Source organism: Equus caballus, chromosome 6, assembly GCF_041296265.1.
Source record: "Equus caballus isolate H_3958 breed thoroughbred chromosome 6, TB-T2T, whole genome shotgun sequence".
NCBI lineage: Eukaryota > Metazoa > Chordata > Mammalia > Perissodactyla > Equidae > Equus > Equus caballus.
This window is the reverse complement of record NC_091689.1, coordinates 60,267,709-60,284,946: the sequence shown is the minus strand read 5'-3', so window position 1 is coordinate 60,284,946 and position 17,238 is coordinate 60,267,709. Positions and strand designations below refer to the sequence as shown.

The window sequence follows — 17,238 nt, the reverse complement described above, 5'->3', positions numbered from 1 at the left end:
AGATTAAGAGGTTCGGTATCATCTACGAGTGAATTTTTCCCCCTACTCTTCTTCTCAAATAGTCTATGTCCCCCATCCTCTATAAAAACTATGATTATGTATATTAGACTAATTCCTTCTACTATATCTCTTAAAATCTTTTACATTTTCCAGTTTCTCATCTATGTTACATTCTGGGTAATTTCTTCACATTCTCTGCCTCCTAGTTTACTAATTCTCCCTTCAGAAGTCTCTTATGCCATTTAATCTATCATATTTCCTTGATTACATCGCAAAAGTTATATTTAGCTGCTCTGTAATTATGTTTTCTCTCATTGCTGTTACTTTTATGACCTCCTGTTTTTCTTTAAATATTTAAGTATTTTAAAATTAAATGAAATATTTAAATGTTTAACATTTAAATATCTCAACCCTTTTAGTGATCTGTAAAGTTGTTTTTTTCTGTTTTCTCTAACTCATGGTGTTTCCTTGTGCACTTAGTGATCTTGGTTTTAAGCTCCAATTTGTTTAAATTTGATATATGGAAATTGCATGGGCCTTAACTGGTGATCTTTCCTCCCAAAATTATCTGCAGGTATTCTGTAGGGAGCCAAGGGGTCCTCCTGACCTAGGACCAGTGTAGTGCCCCTTTAAAAGTCTCAGATTTAATGTGGAATGCTCAAATGCAGGTCCCCCACTTTGCTGGACTTGCAGAGGAGTCTCCTTCTGAGCTAATCTGCATTTGCCCTCAGGGTAGACCAGTTTAAGTATCTGCTCACCTTGGCCTGTTTCTGGCCCCCATGAAAGCTATATCCTATTTCTTGAAAGCTCAATCCTTTTACTTAGGTTGTTATGACTTTTAAGTTATAAAATTTAATGAACATTTCCAAAGAGCAGAGAGGACCAGATTAGCTTTTGGAAAAGCAGATTACCTTTAACAGTTTCTCTCAGAAATGCAATTCCAAAAAAATCATACTTTCTGAAGGCGGTGTCTTCCTACACAAAACAATAGAGATTTAAGCTAAGTTTGTGCTTAAATGGTTTCAAGAACTAGTCACCAGTATAAAGTGGGTGATCAAAGGGGAAAGAAAGTACTAAATTTTCTTTTCTAGACATAAGAAACAAGAGCAACAGAATTGCTTTGTTAAGTTAGGCCTCTTAAATGTTTATATTTCAAGGTGGCCTCTGGAAATACTTGTGGAATGTGACCACTGTTTCTCTAACATTGATAGAAATAAAACCAGCTCAACACAAGGTTGACATGAGGGAAGCCATATTGTAGAAAAGAGACCATGTCATAACTTTGAATGACCTCTAACTAACTAACCCACTAACTAACTAACCTAACTAACTAACTAGCTGGATTTGCACGCTCCAGGAGATCCACCTGCTCTGTAGATTTTACGATCCCTGCTAGTGCATATACCTTCCAGCTGCGATAAGATGATAACTCCAGTCTTTTGAGTTCCTTAGGAATGTGATGACCTCCCAAACAAAGTTTATGCTGATAGCCATGATCAATGAAAACTGAAAGATCTGGTGTGGCCACTCCCAGTCTGTACCACCAGAGGGTCAACATTTCTAACCTCCTCCCCTATAACTCACTGGCCTATATAACTGCTTCAAGATTCTGTGCTCCCCTTAAGATGGTTCTTTTGGACATTAGTCAGCCATTTTCCCTCTTGCTAGCAAGCTGTAATAAAATGCTCTTTCTCTGCCACCATCTTGCCTCTTGACGATTAGCTTTTGTCTCATGGAGAGCAGGTCATGCCCTTTGTGCAGTAACAAATACATTGCAATTTTGAGGACTTCTACTTCTGGCTGTCATGTGGTAGTTTGAGTTTAATCCACGCCTCTTTGAGAACAAATAGAAAAGCTGAGTAAAAAACAAAAACTATCAAGGCAAGACAATCAATTCCAAGGGATTAGGTTCCCAGAGAGAAGAGACTCTGAAGGGTGAGCCAAAATCCTGGGACCTGTTCTTCCCTTCAGAGCATTTTTTTCCTAACCACTGGCATGGAACAAAAGGCTAAGAATCCAGACAGAAGGATACAGCTATTAGGAAGGCTGGCCAGCAGAGCTTTTCGCAATGTCATGAGGCTGATGACACAAAAATGGGAGTTTGGGGCTGTCATGGCAGCCAGAACTGAATGACGAACGGCTCAGTGAGAAGGGGGCAGTTTTCCCCTCGAGCCATTTGGTGAATTCTTAAGCTTCTATAAAGGCAGAAGACTGAGAACCTAAGCAGGAAGCCACTGAAAATCTCATCAGAGTTTTCTGCAGGGCTAAGGGGGAAAACTTGGAGTTAGAACAGCGCAAGGAGAAGTTAATACCCCAGGGGCTGGCCCCGTGGCCGAGTGGTTAAGTTCGCGCGCTCCGCTGCAGGCGGCCCAGTGTTTCGTTGGTTCGAATCCTGGGCGCGGACATGGCACTGCTCATCAGACCATGCTGAGACAGCGTCCCACATGCCACAACTAGAAGAACCCACAGCGAAGAATACACAACTATGTACTGGGGGTCTTTGGGGAGAAAAAGGAAAAAATAAAAAAATCTTTAAAAAAAAAAAAAAAAAAAAGAAGTTAATACCCCAGATTCTCAATTGGGATTCTAGGATTTGGAGACAGAATCTGACAAAAGCTGTCTTCGCTTTTGAGTTAGCACAGACTCTGATGAAATGACGTCATCTTCCTCCAAATCATTTCACTTTCCTCCATGGAACTTTATTGTTCTTAATTTTGACATGTAAACTCCTTACCACAACTCCCCAGGTCCTGTGCCATCTGGCCTCCGTCTACATATCTGTGTTCATCTCCTTTCTCTGCTCTCAGTGCTCTCCCTTTCTGTCTGCTAGCTTTGCCAGTCAGTTAGAATGTTAAGTTCCTCAAGCTTTCTCTCCATGTGTTGGCTCTTACATCTCTTTTCTTCTCTTTCATTATTTGAAAGTCTTCCCTCACTTCCTTATCGTAGCCTTTAACATATCATATAGCAATAGCTGTTGACCTGTTTATATTCCCCACTAGAATGAAAGTGAGAATTCTGTGAGAGGAGGAACTGGGTCTGGCTTAATCACTGCCATATTCCTGAAACTAGTTCGATGTCTGAATAGTGAACACTCCACAAATATTTGTTGAGTAAATGAAGCTTGAGGGAAGGGAGAAGCTGAACCTTAGAAGTATTTGGGGTGCATTGACACCAAAAAAACCCTATGCAGTATTACATGCCAGATCCTAGAAGGGAGAAATCACACCATATTCCATCTGGCACCTGTCTGAAAGGGAAGAAAAACCTCCTGCCACGTGCTGTTGAATCTTTTGGTTGCTGACTTGTAGGCTCTTCCAAAGGGCTCTCAAAGGTCCTGAATTATATTTTCTCCAAATTTAAATACTTCTTCCTTTCAGTATTTATATTTGGGAGTATGTGTGTGTACGTGACATAAAGTAGGAATTTCTTTGAAAAAATTATAATATGTATAGAAAAAAGAAGCATTTCCTTGAGTCCGCATAAATACCATTCTCCTGAAAAATAACTTTCTTCTAAGAGACACTAAACATACAATTGAAATTTGATAAGTACATCATTAGCTTTTATTATTATAAGATGCTGCGTTCAAAGGTTATCCTCAACGATGACACTGATTTCCTATTCGTTCAATAAGTTCAAGATAGGATGTTTGGTACAGCAAACTTACAAGAATCTATATCATCACATAAAGTGGAAATTTCAGTAACTAACTGGTTATTGAGGCCTTTTCTATTCAGAACAGTCATGCCAAACACATCTGAGTGTAGGGCATTCTCAGAATCTTATCTCAAGACTGAAGGCTTAGTTCACTCCATGACTGCACACTCGGTGAGCATGAGCTCTTCTCCCAGTGGGTTACTGACCTGGTCGATTGGGCTTTCTAGCCTTTACGTGGTTAGCTGCAGAAACAGCGTAGGACGAAGTGAAGGATCTGCTTTTGGTGAGGGTCATCATCACTGGGTTATTCCAAGAATCAGGACTAACAGCGCTATAAAGGCAGAGCATGAGGAAAAGTGAAAACATTATTCACCAGTTATTGCGGCACATCTTGCAGAACCCAACAATCATTTCCGTAATAGATTTGGCATCTGAGTCACAGTCCAGGTTCAGTGACAGAACCCACTTGACAAAATAGGACAAAATGACACAACGGGGTATCTAACTTCAATCTCTGCTGGAGGGAGACAGCAGTCATGCGTCAAGCATACCAGGTTAACGAAAGAGGAAAGAGAACTTTCCTATTTATCCAGTTCACAGGAACCAAAAGCTTTCTCATTTGACTTCTTTAATCATGTTCCTCACGGATTTTCTAAAAACTTGGCAAATTAACTGATTAAGACGCAGGTGAACTTACATTAGTTATGCATGGCATGATCCTTCCTTCTATGCTCTTTATTATTTATTATTCTTGGTGTATCTAAATTAAAAAACGAAGTGCTTATAAAATCCTTCAAGATAATATTCTTTGTAGTATTTCCCTCTGAAGGAAAAGGTTAGCAACTGGCTTTTAGCCTACAATTTATTTTACTGGTGACACTGTAGAAAGAAAGGGGTGATGAGCCAAATCCCCTTGTAAATATGGTAATGATGGACCGGCTGCTAAACACACTGATGCTATTGACTAGGAGAAGGGTAATGGACAGTGAGTCTTCACGTAGGGAAGGCTCTTAGCAGAATATCCTTGGTCTGTCGAGGTTACTATTGTAAATAAATCTGGAATTAATAGATCTGTGGAAAGTTGGGATGGAGAATGTTACACAGCCATGTAATTAATGGGATATAAATTTTGGAGGTGTTCCAAACCAAAAGTTATCTGGAAGCATTGCTCAAAACCTTACATGTTAAATCTGAAACAGAATCCAGCGTAATTTGAGAGAAAAGGATTTAGGAAGCTGAGTTGACAATCTTGGACTGCTCTAAGGGAAAAGTCTGTGTTTTACTAACACCTGTGTACTTCAAGCATTAGTAAATTTGGTGCTGGGTAAAATCTATAATTTGCATGAGTATAATTTGACCCTCTGCCAATCTTAGATTGCACTGGAAGCAGGACGTACCTGGTATGTCTGAGTGGCTTATTGTAAATAAACCTGAAATTGATGGAATTATGGGGTCGTGAATGGGTGGAGACTGTCATTTAAGCTGTATAATTAATGAGGTATAATTTGGAGGTGTTCCATAACCAAAATGGCTTTCTCTGTGCAAGCAACGTCATGCGTGCCTTGCTCAGAATCCTGCATTTTAAATCCAAACCAAAACATGTGCTAATGTGGAATAAAAGGACTTTTAGGAGCTGCAGTAACAGTGTCAGACCTTTTGAAGGGAATAATGCTGAACGTGTGCTTTGCTATTGTATCTTTTGATTATTAGTAAATTTAGCAATGACTAAGATCTATAATTTATGTTGACTCCTATTTCACTCTGACACTTATTTCTTCTTTTTCATTTTCAGAATTTTCTTCAATTGTTGACCCAGGTATTTTAAAACTTTATCTTTTCTACTTACTTCTAATAGCAGTTTGCAAAATATATATCTATATCATAAAAGAGATTTGAAATATGGAATGAACTCTAGCAATTATCAAATATAACTAAGGAAAGCAGACAAAATAATATTTGCTTCATTCTTAGAATGAATTTTTGTTTCCTTCTTAGAAATCTCATTCTAGGCATTCTACAAATGCCTAGGATTTTGAAACAACAAAATCAAATAAAACTTTGAATTTGAGCTAGATAACAACACTATTTCCTTATAGCGCTATTTCCATTCAACTTCTTTTGCTGGACTGATTGACTTATAAGATTTACTGTGAAGAACTTTTATGTAATGTATATTTGGCTGAGGAGTTTTAATTTCTCAGTACATTTTACAATGAATAGGTTATTATCTTTTTATGTAGACTTTTAAAAGATAAAACCTTTGCTTTTTAATTTTTCAAAAAGTTCTATTATGAAAGCTAGCTCAGAAATTGCCTACTATTTTGTTTTTTTTTTTAATAAAAGCACTTAAAATATGCTCGTTTTGAAAAGTTTTATAAAGCTCAATAACACAGTAACTTTAATGTATGGGGAATTAATGAACTTCAAGATAAATAAAATTCTAGCCATATATCCCATTCTTAATAAATATTAATTTATTAAAATATATATTATTAATAAAATAATAAATCAATAGATTTATGTATACATATGCCTTATAATTTATGGGCACTTTCAAATAGATTGCTTTATGTGATCCTTGCAATAATTTTCAGCTTTGTATTGACTCTCACCTTCTCGGTTCCTGTTTAGATCTCAGGAATATGTAATAATTTGGATTTTGGAGAGGAAAATAGGTTGGGGAAACCTTTGCTTGGTCTCCTCATGCTGACACAGCAGGGGAAACTGTCTATGTGTCTGCTGTGGAAGATCTCAACTCTCCTCCACAAAAGTGGGTTTTATAACCTCAGTCTACCCACAACAAACTTCATCCTAGGCCCTAAACGTCTTACCAGGTCCTAACCAGGTTTCTTTTACTGAGTTTCCAGCCTCCTTTGTGTCTAATAGGCAGAGGCGGGGGTCAGTTCCTAGGTCGACTTGGTATGGTCAGGGTAGGATTTATTTCAGACTTTTTTATTTCTTGAAAGCTTTTTTTTTTAAAACTACCTAGCGGTATTCTTCCACCTAATTTACTTCCCAATTGTGCCCTGGTTCCCCTTTTCCTACGGATTCCTTGTAGGAGGCACAAAGGCTCTGACTAAGGGCCTGCTTCTCAGGACACGCATCTCTGAGTGGTAGGGCCAAGACCCTTCCGATTCTCAGCCAGTCTCCTTTCTCCTTGGCTGTATTTAAAACTCCCCAGGGGTAAGTCATCCAGCTGGATACCTCCCGGGATATAAGCTGAGAACTGTCTCTAATTTTCACTTCCCACTCTGGTCCTTCTTTTGATCACTGTAGTCCTCAAAGAACCTCAATAAAAGGACAGACGTGGAAAGGAAGAAATAAAAGGGCCAAGAGGGAAGAAACTACAAGGGCTAAAACTCAAATCAGTTTTGAAATCAATCAGCAGTTTTGACAATAGGTCACCTAAGTGAAGAAAGCTTTAACTTTGGTTTATAATCAGGGCTGGAGATGACCTCTGGTTATCTTTTCACTATTTTCACCCACGACAAAGAATGAGTCAACCCAAACTAGCTGTATTTAATGTTGGTACTATTGCCACTTACATACGATTTTCCCTTAAAGGGCTCAACTTCTCTTCAGAATAAATTTCATTTCTTCGTAATGGTGAAAAAGTTGTATCACTTTCAGATTTTATATCAGGACTTTTAATAGGACAGTGAAATTGAGGAATAGTAAGTCAGTGAAAAAAAGTACACCCAGGCAAGACATCTATGAGTATTTTTAGGACAAAGAGAAAGAGTGGCATCATATCTATTCCTTATCTATTTTAAAAATATTTGAGTATGAGTATTTATTTCACAAAGCAGAATGACATGATCTACAGAAATTAAGCTCAAAAAAGTTTCTGAAACCCTCTTTCTCAAGATGATTTTAGTTTCAGCTCTCAATCTCATTTAATTAAGAGAAGAGAGGAGTAGGAGAAAGGAAATTTGGCCAGAAGTAACAAACAATAACAAAAAGAAAGATGATACTTAAGAATGCATCAATAGATTTTTGGCAGTCATTCTATGGAAAGAAAATCACAGGAACATTAACTATACTATGACACAACCTTGGCAAGGTGTGTTGGTAATATAGACAGCCTCTCTAAAGATATACAGAGAACATAATTCATTTTCTTAAGCAACAAATATTTAACTATAATTCACTACCACTTATCAGTATTTGCTGCTGTAGAAATAGATAATGGTCAATATTTTCAGAGGAAAATATCACCAATCACTTGTAATTTCAAATTTTAGGAAATGTTCACAAAACAGATTGGTTGGCATCCTCCTATGGTGGCATTTAGAAGTCTTAGAAAAGTTCAGGTAATACAATAGAGTGGAATTACACTGATAGGTGAAAGAAAGAATCATTAGGTTTACTTCATATAGGTTCAGCAGACTACCAATGTTAATATGGAAGAAACCAATTAAACATATTTTTAATCATATTTTCTAAGAAAAGTCAGCAAAAAATTCTTATGATTTGAAAGGTTTCCATTTCTATGTCAATCTCAGAATTGTACTTTATTTATATTCAAGGCCAAGATCAAGAGAAAATAACTTCTACTTTTGTCATGATGTAGTTCAACAAAGATGTGGTTATTTTTCAGTCATTAGGTCACTAATAAAACTGATGCAAATGTTTCAAAACGCTGAAATCATATGGTAAATGTTCTCATAATTATTTAATTCATATAGAGTATGCCATTTTTATTCTAAATAGAAAAGGACAAATACAATAGCCCCCACAAAAAGCACCTCTTTCATGGTGATATTTTCTTCAAAATTCTTTCTAGATCTTAATATTATCTTTCCTTCAGCTTTGGTAATTCTGGCTTTTGGTAAGTGACTTTGTGAAACTGGAATTAATATACTTAAATAAAGTTTATTCTATTTATTTCTTATTGAGGTATAATTGACAATAAGTCTAGTTAACATCCATCACTACACATAGTTATAAAACACTTTTCTTTCTTAGGATGAGGACTTTTAAGATCTACTACCTTAGCAATTTCCAAATATGCAATATAATATTATTAACTATAGTCACCATGCTGCACATTACATCCCCATGACTTACATATTTTATAACGGGAAGTTTGTACCTTTTGACCCCCTGCACGATTTTTGCCCACCCTCCCACCCCCTGCCTCTGGCAAGCACCAATCTGTTCTCTGTCTAAATAAAGTTTAAATTACCAAATGTCTGAACATATCTAGGTTCATATCTTAGGACGATGATCTACATTTTGATCTGATCTTCTGCCTTTCATATAATGCTAGGATAGCTGGTTTGGTGGGTTGGGGGACCTAACAGTCATTTGCAAATGTCTGGTTGGACACCTTTAAGGATTTCAATAAGGATCTCAGTCTAGGTAAAATTTAGCCTATCTGTATTCCAGGCTCAATTCCTCCCATCCAAAGAAATACTGGCAGGCATCACACCTCAAGTCACCGTCCTCATTTACATTTAAGGCCACATAACACACCTTAAGCCTAATTATCTGATGTTAATCCGTATACTGCTCTGCATTTACACTGTATACCTTTTTCACTTTCAAAGCTGGCCTCCAACCAACTGGAATTGGTTGGGCCTCCCTTCCTCCGTCACTTCTAATTCCTTTTTGATAAGTAACTTCTCCAAGAGATGTGAAACCAACAGGAGCGTTGCCTGACCTGGATGAAGGCGCTTCATGTAGTTTCATGCTGGCGCTACGGTCCCTCCGTACTGGGGCAGGCTCCAAAGTGGGTAGACCTGTGGCTGAGGTGGTAGTTGTCCAAGTCGATGAAACTCGTCTCAACAAACCCGGGGGCAAACTCCTTCTCAAGCGCTAGGAAGAAGGAGTGTTGATTTTATTATCAAGCATATTTTCTATCACTAACTTCTATCTACTATCATGGAAGAAAATGGGTTTTTAATTGAAAGTGATTTTATTAAACTATGTTCATTGAATATTACCTATTTAAAATTTGGGTGCTCAGAAATTCAATAAAAGGCTCTCTGGCCAAAATGAATGAGTATTACAAAAATAACATTTTGGGTTCTTCATTTCAATGATTACATAAATATGAGATTATGGGAATGAGAGTCAATTACCTTTGGAATAATTTTATAGTTCTATTAGTTCAGTAGGATTTACACACCTATACACAGGTATTTTACTGGTTATTATGAGCAGAAGTTTTCCCTCAAAAGTCACTTGTTTGGGGCAGAGACTACTTTATATCATCTTGCATAATACTCTTTATGGCAAAGGACTTACTGATTTCATTTTAATTTCTTGATCTACAAATGACAGGAGCTAAGTGTAAGAGTATAACTCACAAAATGCACCACCTCTCTTGTGGTTAACGTGGCTTAGACATAAGGCATATGAGTAATGTCATCGCTATCAACTCCTCTTAATAGAAGACTCTGCTGGGTGACCTGTTTCTTCTCCTGCTACATCCTAAGTGGGCTACGTAGCATCATCAGCACTGAGGCGAGATGCTAGGCTCACCAGGATGAGCACCAGCACTCAAAGGGGGTCTTAACCTTAAAAAGTAAAGTGAAGGTATTCTAATACAACTCCAGCAATAGTTCTAATAGGTAGCGGCTCAACTCATTTTTATTTGTGGCTAGTTAATCCTAGCAGACCAGTTGTGTAGTTTACAAAGACGTGATCTGCTCTTCCGAAGATGGTAAAAACTTTTGAGAAGTGAAGTATATGGCACCTTGGGATTCAAGAATAGCTCTGACGCTAAGTAGTTTCCAAAATCTCTTAAAGATATGAATATGCATTGTAGAGGTTATTCAAAAGGAAGAGAAAGGGCCAAGCACTGTAAATACGAGAACTATTGTCTATAGATCTGTCACTGACGTCATGGCTATTTTGAGACCCAAAGGAATCAGTTAATCTCTCTCCATTCCTTTACTGTCATATCATGTTTAGCCATAACCTTCTCAGGGTCTCAGAGACGTAGATCTTTGAAGGTAGCTATGTAAACACCTAACTGACAAAGTTGTGAAGTTGTGTGAAGAACACATTCCTGAGTCAAGAGACTCACAATAGCAAGAGCAAAGACGTCATTGACTGGCCACAAGCTCAAGAGGATGGCTTCTTGTCTGCTAAACAGATAATTGTGTTGGTAGTACCAGAGACCACTTAAATTCTGATTTCTTTTCTTTTTTTTTTTAGTCTTTAATACGACTTGTCTTCAACTAATATTGAGGTCTAAATTGGGTGCAGGATTCTATCTTCTACATCTTACTTTTGTAAAACTCTTATATATTTTATGTAAAAAGAAGGAGTTATACAAATCATGAAGGCCACATTTTACTTTAAATAATCCAAAATCAACTAAAACTACTCTGAGTTCAAAACTTGTTGGATTTGGGAAAGACATGAGGGTACTATGAAGAATATCCTACTAAGAAATCAAAGAGTGAAGGAAACTTGTATTTCAGAAGGCAATAATGGATTTTAAACAGACTCCACACAAGAATGGGAGCAGGGATTTTTGCCTTTTTTTTCCCCTCTGGTGAGGAAGATTTGCTTTGCGCTAACATTTGTGCCAATCTTCCTCTGTTTTGTATGTGGGTCGCCACGACAGCATGGCTAGATGAGTGGTGTGGATCTGTGTCCAGGATATGAACCTGTGAACTCTAGCCACCAGAGCAGAGTGTGCTGGACTTAACCACTATGCCACAGGGCCAGCCCTGTTTCTTTTTTTTCTTTTTGCTGCTATATCCTTATCCTATAGAACAGGGCTTGGTACACAGAAGTAAAAACTTCTCGAAAGTCTGAATAAAAAATGTAATGTAAAAAGGTAAATTTTTTTATTTAAAGAAAGTGATCTAGTACAAGGACAGAAGTCTTTACATTTAAATTTTTATTACTTTGGTCTCCATGATCAACACATCTTTGCAGAGTCACGGATATGAGTCTGCATACGGGTATGGGGTGACAAGAAAGAGACCTAGAAGATAATTAAAAGAAAAAGTTTAACCTTTTCAGGAGTATGTCATTAATACCTACCTTGGGAATTGCCAGCTTGTCTTTTTCAGAGCTTTCTTCAGAATCTGAACAGGTGTAGTTTTCACTGAAGGAAATGACAGGATTCACCCTGGGCTTGTGAATAGCCTGGAAGGTGAGCTGGGTGCTGAGCAGGTTGCTCACTGCCCTCAAGGACGTGCACACATTGGGGGGCAGAGAAGGGTCTGCCAGGAGGTCGGTAATGAGGCCGTGAGCCTCGCCCATCACAGCAATATCCACAGTAATACTGGTTCCTGAAGACTGAGACACCAAAAAAAGGAAGTCAGGTAAGACAAGGCCTGAATCTGAAGGTACAGAGAATGAAATTGGACTTTTTCTGAAAAATGGACTGAATTGACTCCTTAGGGTTACAATAAACTAATATTCAAATCACTTTTCTGTTTCAAACTTTGCCATGGCTTTTGCTGTTGTTGTATTCATGGCACATTTTTTAGCACTAGAACTTGTGGAGAGGTAGGACATATTTGAAGAGATTAAAACAATACACATTAGTTTTTAAAAGGCAAGAAGTTTCAGAGAACTGGAAAAAACTTCCTATCAATCACTCCTTATGAAGAGTTCAATATTTTAAGGAATAGTATTTAGAAATTCATTCTTAAAAGTAACATTAGTATCTATAAGATTTTAATTATTTTAATATCTTAATGCAATATTTGAGTTTGGTATGTGGTAATTATTCAACTAATATTAGAGAAAAGCACAAAAAGCAACCCAATTTGTGTTCAAATTCACATATTGTTCCTCTTCTTGTGGTTGGTAAGAATAGAAATTTCTGTTCTGGATTCTGTGGCACATCGGTCATATTCTGCCAAACTGCCTATCAGATTCAGAATTATTACCCGACAATCTGCTGAAGAAATGAAGAGCACAAAAAACAGAGGACAGGAATGTTCCCCATCCGGCTGGTCAGGCTACAATACAAGCAAGAAGATGTGAGAGCAAGGGAGAGCAGAGGCAGAGTCGAAGATGAAGCTTAAAGATGGCGGCATGCACAGGACCACTGTTTTGGAATGTTGCCACAGTGTGAGGCACAAGGAACCCACAGAACTTTAAATGGCACAATACAGTTAGTGATTGCGTACAGGTTCTGGAACTAGGCTACTTACATCCAAATTCTGACTCCTGACCCTACCACTTTCTAGCTGCATGATCTTTGGCAAGTTACTAAGCTCTACGTGCTGTGATTTCTCCATCTGTAAAATGGATAAAGTAATAGTAATAGCACCAACTTCAGAAGGTAGTTATAAAAATTAAAAGGGATAATGTGCACAAAGCACTTAATATTGTGCTGGCAATTGTAAGTGTGCAATAATGATAATGATATAAATCATAGTAATAATTCTGGAGTTTTTCAATAAGAGGCTATTAGAAGTCTGGCTACGTATTCAGAAAAAAATAAAGTTTAATCATTCTCTCACAACAGACTTAAAAATAGACTCCAGAGAGATGAAAAATTTAAATGTATAAAATTACAAGATTATTAAAAGAAAGTCTTGGAGATTAGGGGCTAGCCCGGTGGTGTAGTGGTTAAGTTCACACACTCTGCTTCAGCTGCCCAGGGTTCGCCAGTTTGGATCCTGGGTGCAGATCTACACACAGCTCATCAAGCCATGCAGTGGAGGCATCCCACATAGAAGAACCAGAAGGACATACAACTAGGATATACAACTATGTATGGGGGCTTTGGGGATAGAGAAAAAAAAAGAGGAAGATTGGCAACAGATGTTAGCTCAGGGCCAAACTTGCTCACCAAAAAACAGCATACCTTAAAAAAAAAAAATTTAAAACATCAAAAGAAAGTCTAGGGGACTAATTTATAATCTCGGAATTAGGAAGACTGTTAAAAGATAATATGAATTCATAAACTGTCAAGGAAACATCTGACAGATCTAAATAAAGACATAAACTTCTACATAAGAAAATATGCCATAAAAAAGGTTAAAAACAAATAGTCCACAAGAAAATGTTTGCCACACAGAGAAGATAAAACATGCAAAAAAAGAGCTTCTAAAAAAAATCAATAAAAGACAAACTTGGGTAAAGGGAATGAACATATAATTCAAACTGTAAATAAGCAAATATATAAAAAGCTACTTGACTCCTTCATATTTAAGAGGCAAATTAGCATAGTAAAAACAACTTTTATTTACCAAATGGCAAAATACTAAAAGATTGATAGCACCAAGCATTTAGTAATGGTTTTGGAAAATGAGCAGTGATTGAAAAGAATCCAGTATTTTTAGAAGGAAATTTTGCTGAGTGTATCAATTTGTAGTTTAAATGTATACATCTTATAATCCAGCAAAACAATGTAGACATCTAGTCTAAAGAAAAACTACAAATATGTAAAAATATAAAGGCAAGGACACAAAGGGGTAGAGCAGTGCTCTCATAACAACCAAAAATGCTGCCATAAATGCATATCAACAGAGAAATTGTAAACAAACAAAAAGTTGTCTTATCACTATATTATAAAGCAGTATGTACTTTTTAAAAAGATTTGATAGAACTATAATTACTAGGAAAAATAGTCATAAAATATTGTTCAGTGGGGGGAAAAGTATGTCATAGAAAAAGTGAATATGTATTATTTTTTTAATCAGAAAAATATGATAATTACGAAAACACTCAACATCTGTGAAGATATCTAGTCTTGTAATAACATAAGTATTGGATAAATTATTCTGTAAAGTTATCACATATAAGTTATGTCTCTTAGTACTAGAATAATAAGAGTAACAATAACAATGGTGGTGGCAGCTGATATTTATTCAGCACAAATCTACAAAGTAGGTACTCTTACTAACTTCATTTCTATTAGTCAATCATAACTTGCCAAAATCAGAATCGGATAGCTGGAACATGGAAACATCAGGCTGCAAACACAAGTACTCTGATTCCACAGCTCAAGTGCTGAACTAGTAGGCCAAAATAAATGCTGAACTTTTTCATCTTACGTTCCTAAATATATCTGTAATTATTTAATGCTCTATTTCATCATTATGCCATGTTTTTCCGCTTGTAGGTCCAAATATCTATCATGAACAACATGAAGTTATGTGTAATATTAATAGTTTTAGGATATATAATTATACATATTTCATATGTTCCTACCTTGTTAACTTCAAAAATGTTCATGGGAAATGCCACCGAACTAGGTTAATATTCCCTTCCAGAAACATGTATTTTCAAGTGCATTTCTAATTATTATGCTTCTGAAAAATCCCGTATGATCTTCTGAAACAGTAATATTTCTTCCTACCCATGTTGTTTTAATAATCTTAAACTAGCAAGTCACTGCACGGTTTCCCTAAAAAACTGAAATTTTAAGACAAACTTTGTTTTCAGAAAATAAAATCTTAAGATTTTTTTGACAAAGAAATTAACAATTTATGCTCCAATAATTAATGTGTGATTTTCCTGAAATGTTCTCAGTATATAAAACTTACAGATCTGAAGAAAAAGTAGAATACGTTCACTAACAATTAGAATAACATTTTTTAATAGATTATTGATGACAGAACAAGTCTATTTTACAATTCCCTAATTTTATATCTTTTTATAATACATTCTTTTTTTAAAGTAATGAATGTATTTCTTATATACTCAGAAAAAACAAATGTTTAAAAATTTTAAAGTAACTTTAAAATAGAAAGAGAACTGAAAAATCGTCCTTATAAGTCAATGTTAGTGTTACATAAAAATTTAGCAAATTAGCACATACATGCTACTTATGCTATAGTTTTTGTGAAAGCAAAGGTCTTCAAGTGAAAATAACAAAAGCAATATTCAACCCAGTAAGAAGGAGATTATCCATATCGGAATTGACTAAGAAACCAAAGTAAACATTTTTTCTGTTGGAAAAACCCTCCCTACTATTATTAAGTTGGATCTTTGCTTTGTTAGTTTTCTGATTCAAAAATAGAATTGTATATGGGGCCGGCCCCGTGGTGTAGTGGTTGAATCCAGTACTCTTCTTTGGAAGCCCAGGTTGCGGGGTTCAGACATACACCACTCGTCAATCCATGCTGAGGTGGCGACCCACATTAAAAAACAGGAAGACTGGCACAGTTGCTAGCTCAGGGCTAACCTTCCTCAAGCAAAAAAAGAAGAAGATTGGCAACAGATGTTAGCTCAGAGTCAATTTCCTCACCAAAAAAAAAAAAAAAAAGAAATGTATAACAGTCACAAGTTGTATTACACATAAGAAGCTATCACCACTTTTTGGCTCAAATAACTAAAGGCTTCAATGAGGCATGAAATCTAAAACCAACAATCAGACTTTTTTGCCACAAACTTGCCAAGACTAACTATACATGAAATGCTGAAGACTGAAAGATAGATGGGCCACTATTTCAATAAACATCAGGCAAGTCATAAAGATGTGGGGATGTCCAAGGAGTCACTATAAAGGCATTTCAGGGTTTGATACCAAGCATAAAACCACAGTTGAGTCTGTATACAGTGCATATGATCAAACAAATCTCTTCCTTAAAAAAAGTGACCAAGCAATAAAAAACATTCCAGTTTGCAAGTTCTCCTTATAATAGAAATACTTATATTTAACATTTAAAACAATGCAAGTAGAATTCCCTTGGCACAATTTAAATGACAAAGAAATTTAGATTGCCACCTTTAAATAGAAAATATGGAATTTAAGTCTGATAAACAGTAGAAGAAAGTGCAGTTTTATATATCAAAACAAAAATAACTGATTCTCTTGGTAAATGCACCACTTTTCAAGGCACCTAGTGTTTTAAACATCTTCCTTTTCCCGAACCTTTATCTCCTTCTAGTCTGCTCCATCATCTCAAGAATGTACTATTTAAGACTGGCTTTAGAGACTTTTACAAATGTAAATGACCTTGCTAGGGTAAGATCCAGATAGCTTCCAAGTGACTTTACTCGTCATAAACCAAAGGCCCAGAAAATCTGGAGTTCTAGGAAAAAAGTTAAAGAAACAATAACAAATACACGTATAGTCAACAATAAACGTAACTTCTAGACTAGGCATGTATCCATTGATTCAATTACAGAAAATTTGTTTTCAGTCTTACTACTACTGTGTTAAAATCTTGAAATTACGCTACTAGTCTGATAAAGGGGAAACCTCTGAATATGTGCAGGGCTCAGAAAAAATTTGCACTCTATGAAGGGCATTCAAGTTTCTAAACTAGTGTAAACTGTAAATTATGAAAAACTCTAACAAATCTGTGTGATCAAATTACTAACAGAACATAAAATAAAATTATACATCTTTAAGGAGCATGTTAGATTATATACTGTGGCTCTATGTTTGGCTTTCTGTCACGATATTATTCAGAAATGGAGAATTTCTAGAAGAGAAAATTGTTAAGAAGTCTTAGGAAAGAAATAACTAAAGGAACAAGGTAAATGAAAATGAAGAAGTAAACAAACATCATTTCACTTAAGGAAAGTCAAGGTGCCCAAGGGAAGAATCAGAAAGGATTTGAGAAAACTGATGTCAACAGCAATTTGCTGTTCAAAATGATTAGGAAGGTTATCCGGTAGGCAGTGAGGTCAAGACAATGCATC

At 36.3% G+C, this 17,238-nt stretch overlaps 1 protein-coding gene across 2 annotated transcripts in view; it reads right to left on the bottom strand.

The window, feature by feature from the left end:
• PDE3A (phosphodiesterase 3A) overlaps window positions 1-17,238 on the bottom strand; it is a 293,395-nt gene that overhangs the window by 46,002 nt on the left and 230,155 nt on the right. The window contains exons 3-5 of one of the 2 annotated variants that reach the window (XM_014740463.3): window positions 11,665-11,922; window positions 9,323-9,477; window positions 3,864-3,988 (exon numbers count right to left, since the gene is read on the bottom strand). In XM_014740463.3, coding sequence (XP_014595949.3) covers window positions 3,864-3,988; window positions 9,323-9,477; window positions 11,665-11,922 — 538 coding nt within the window. 2 annotated transcript variants of the gene reach the window in all.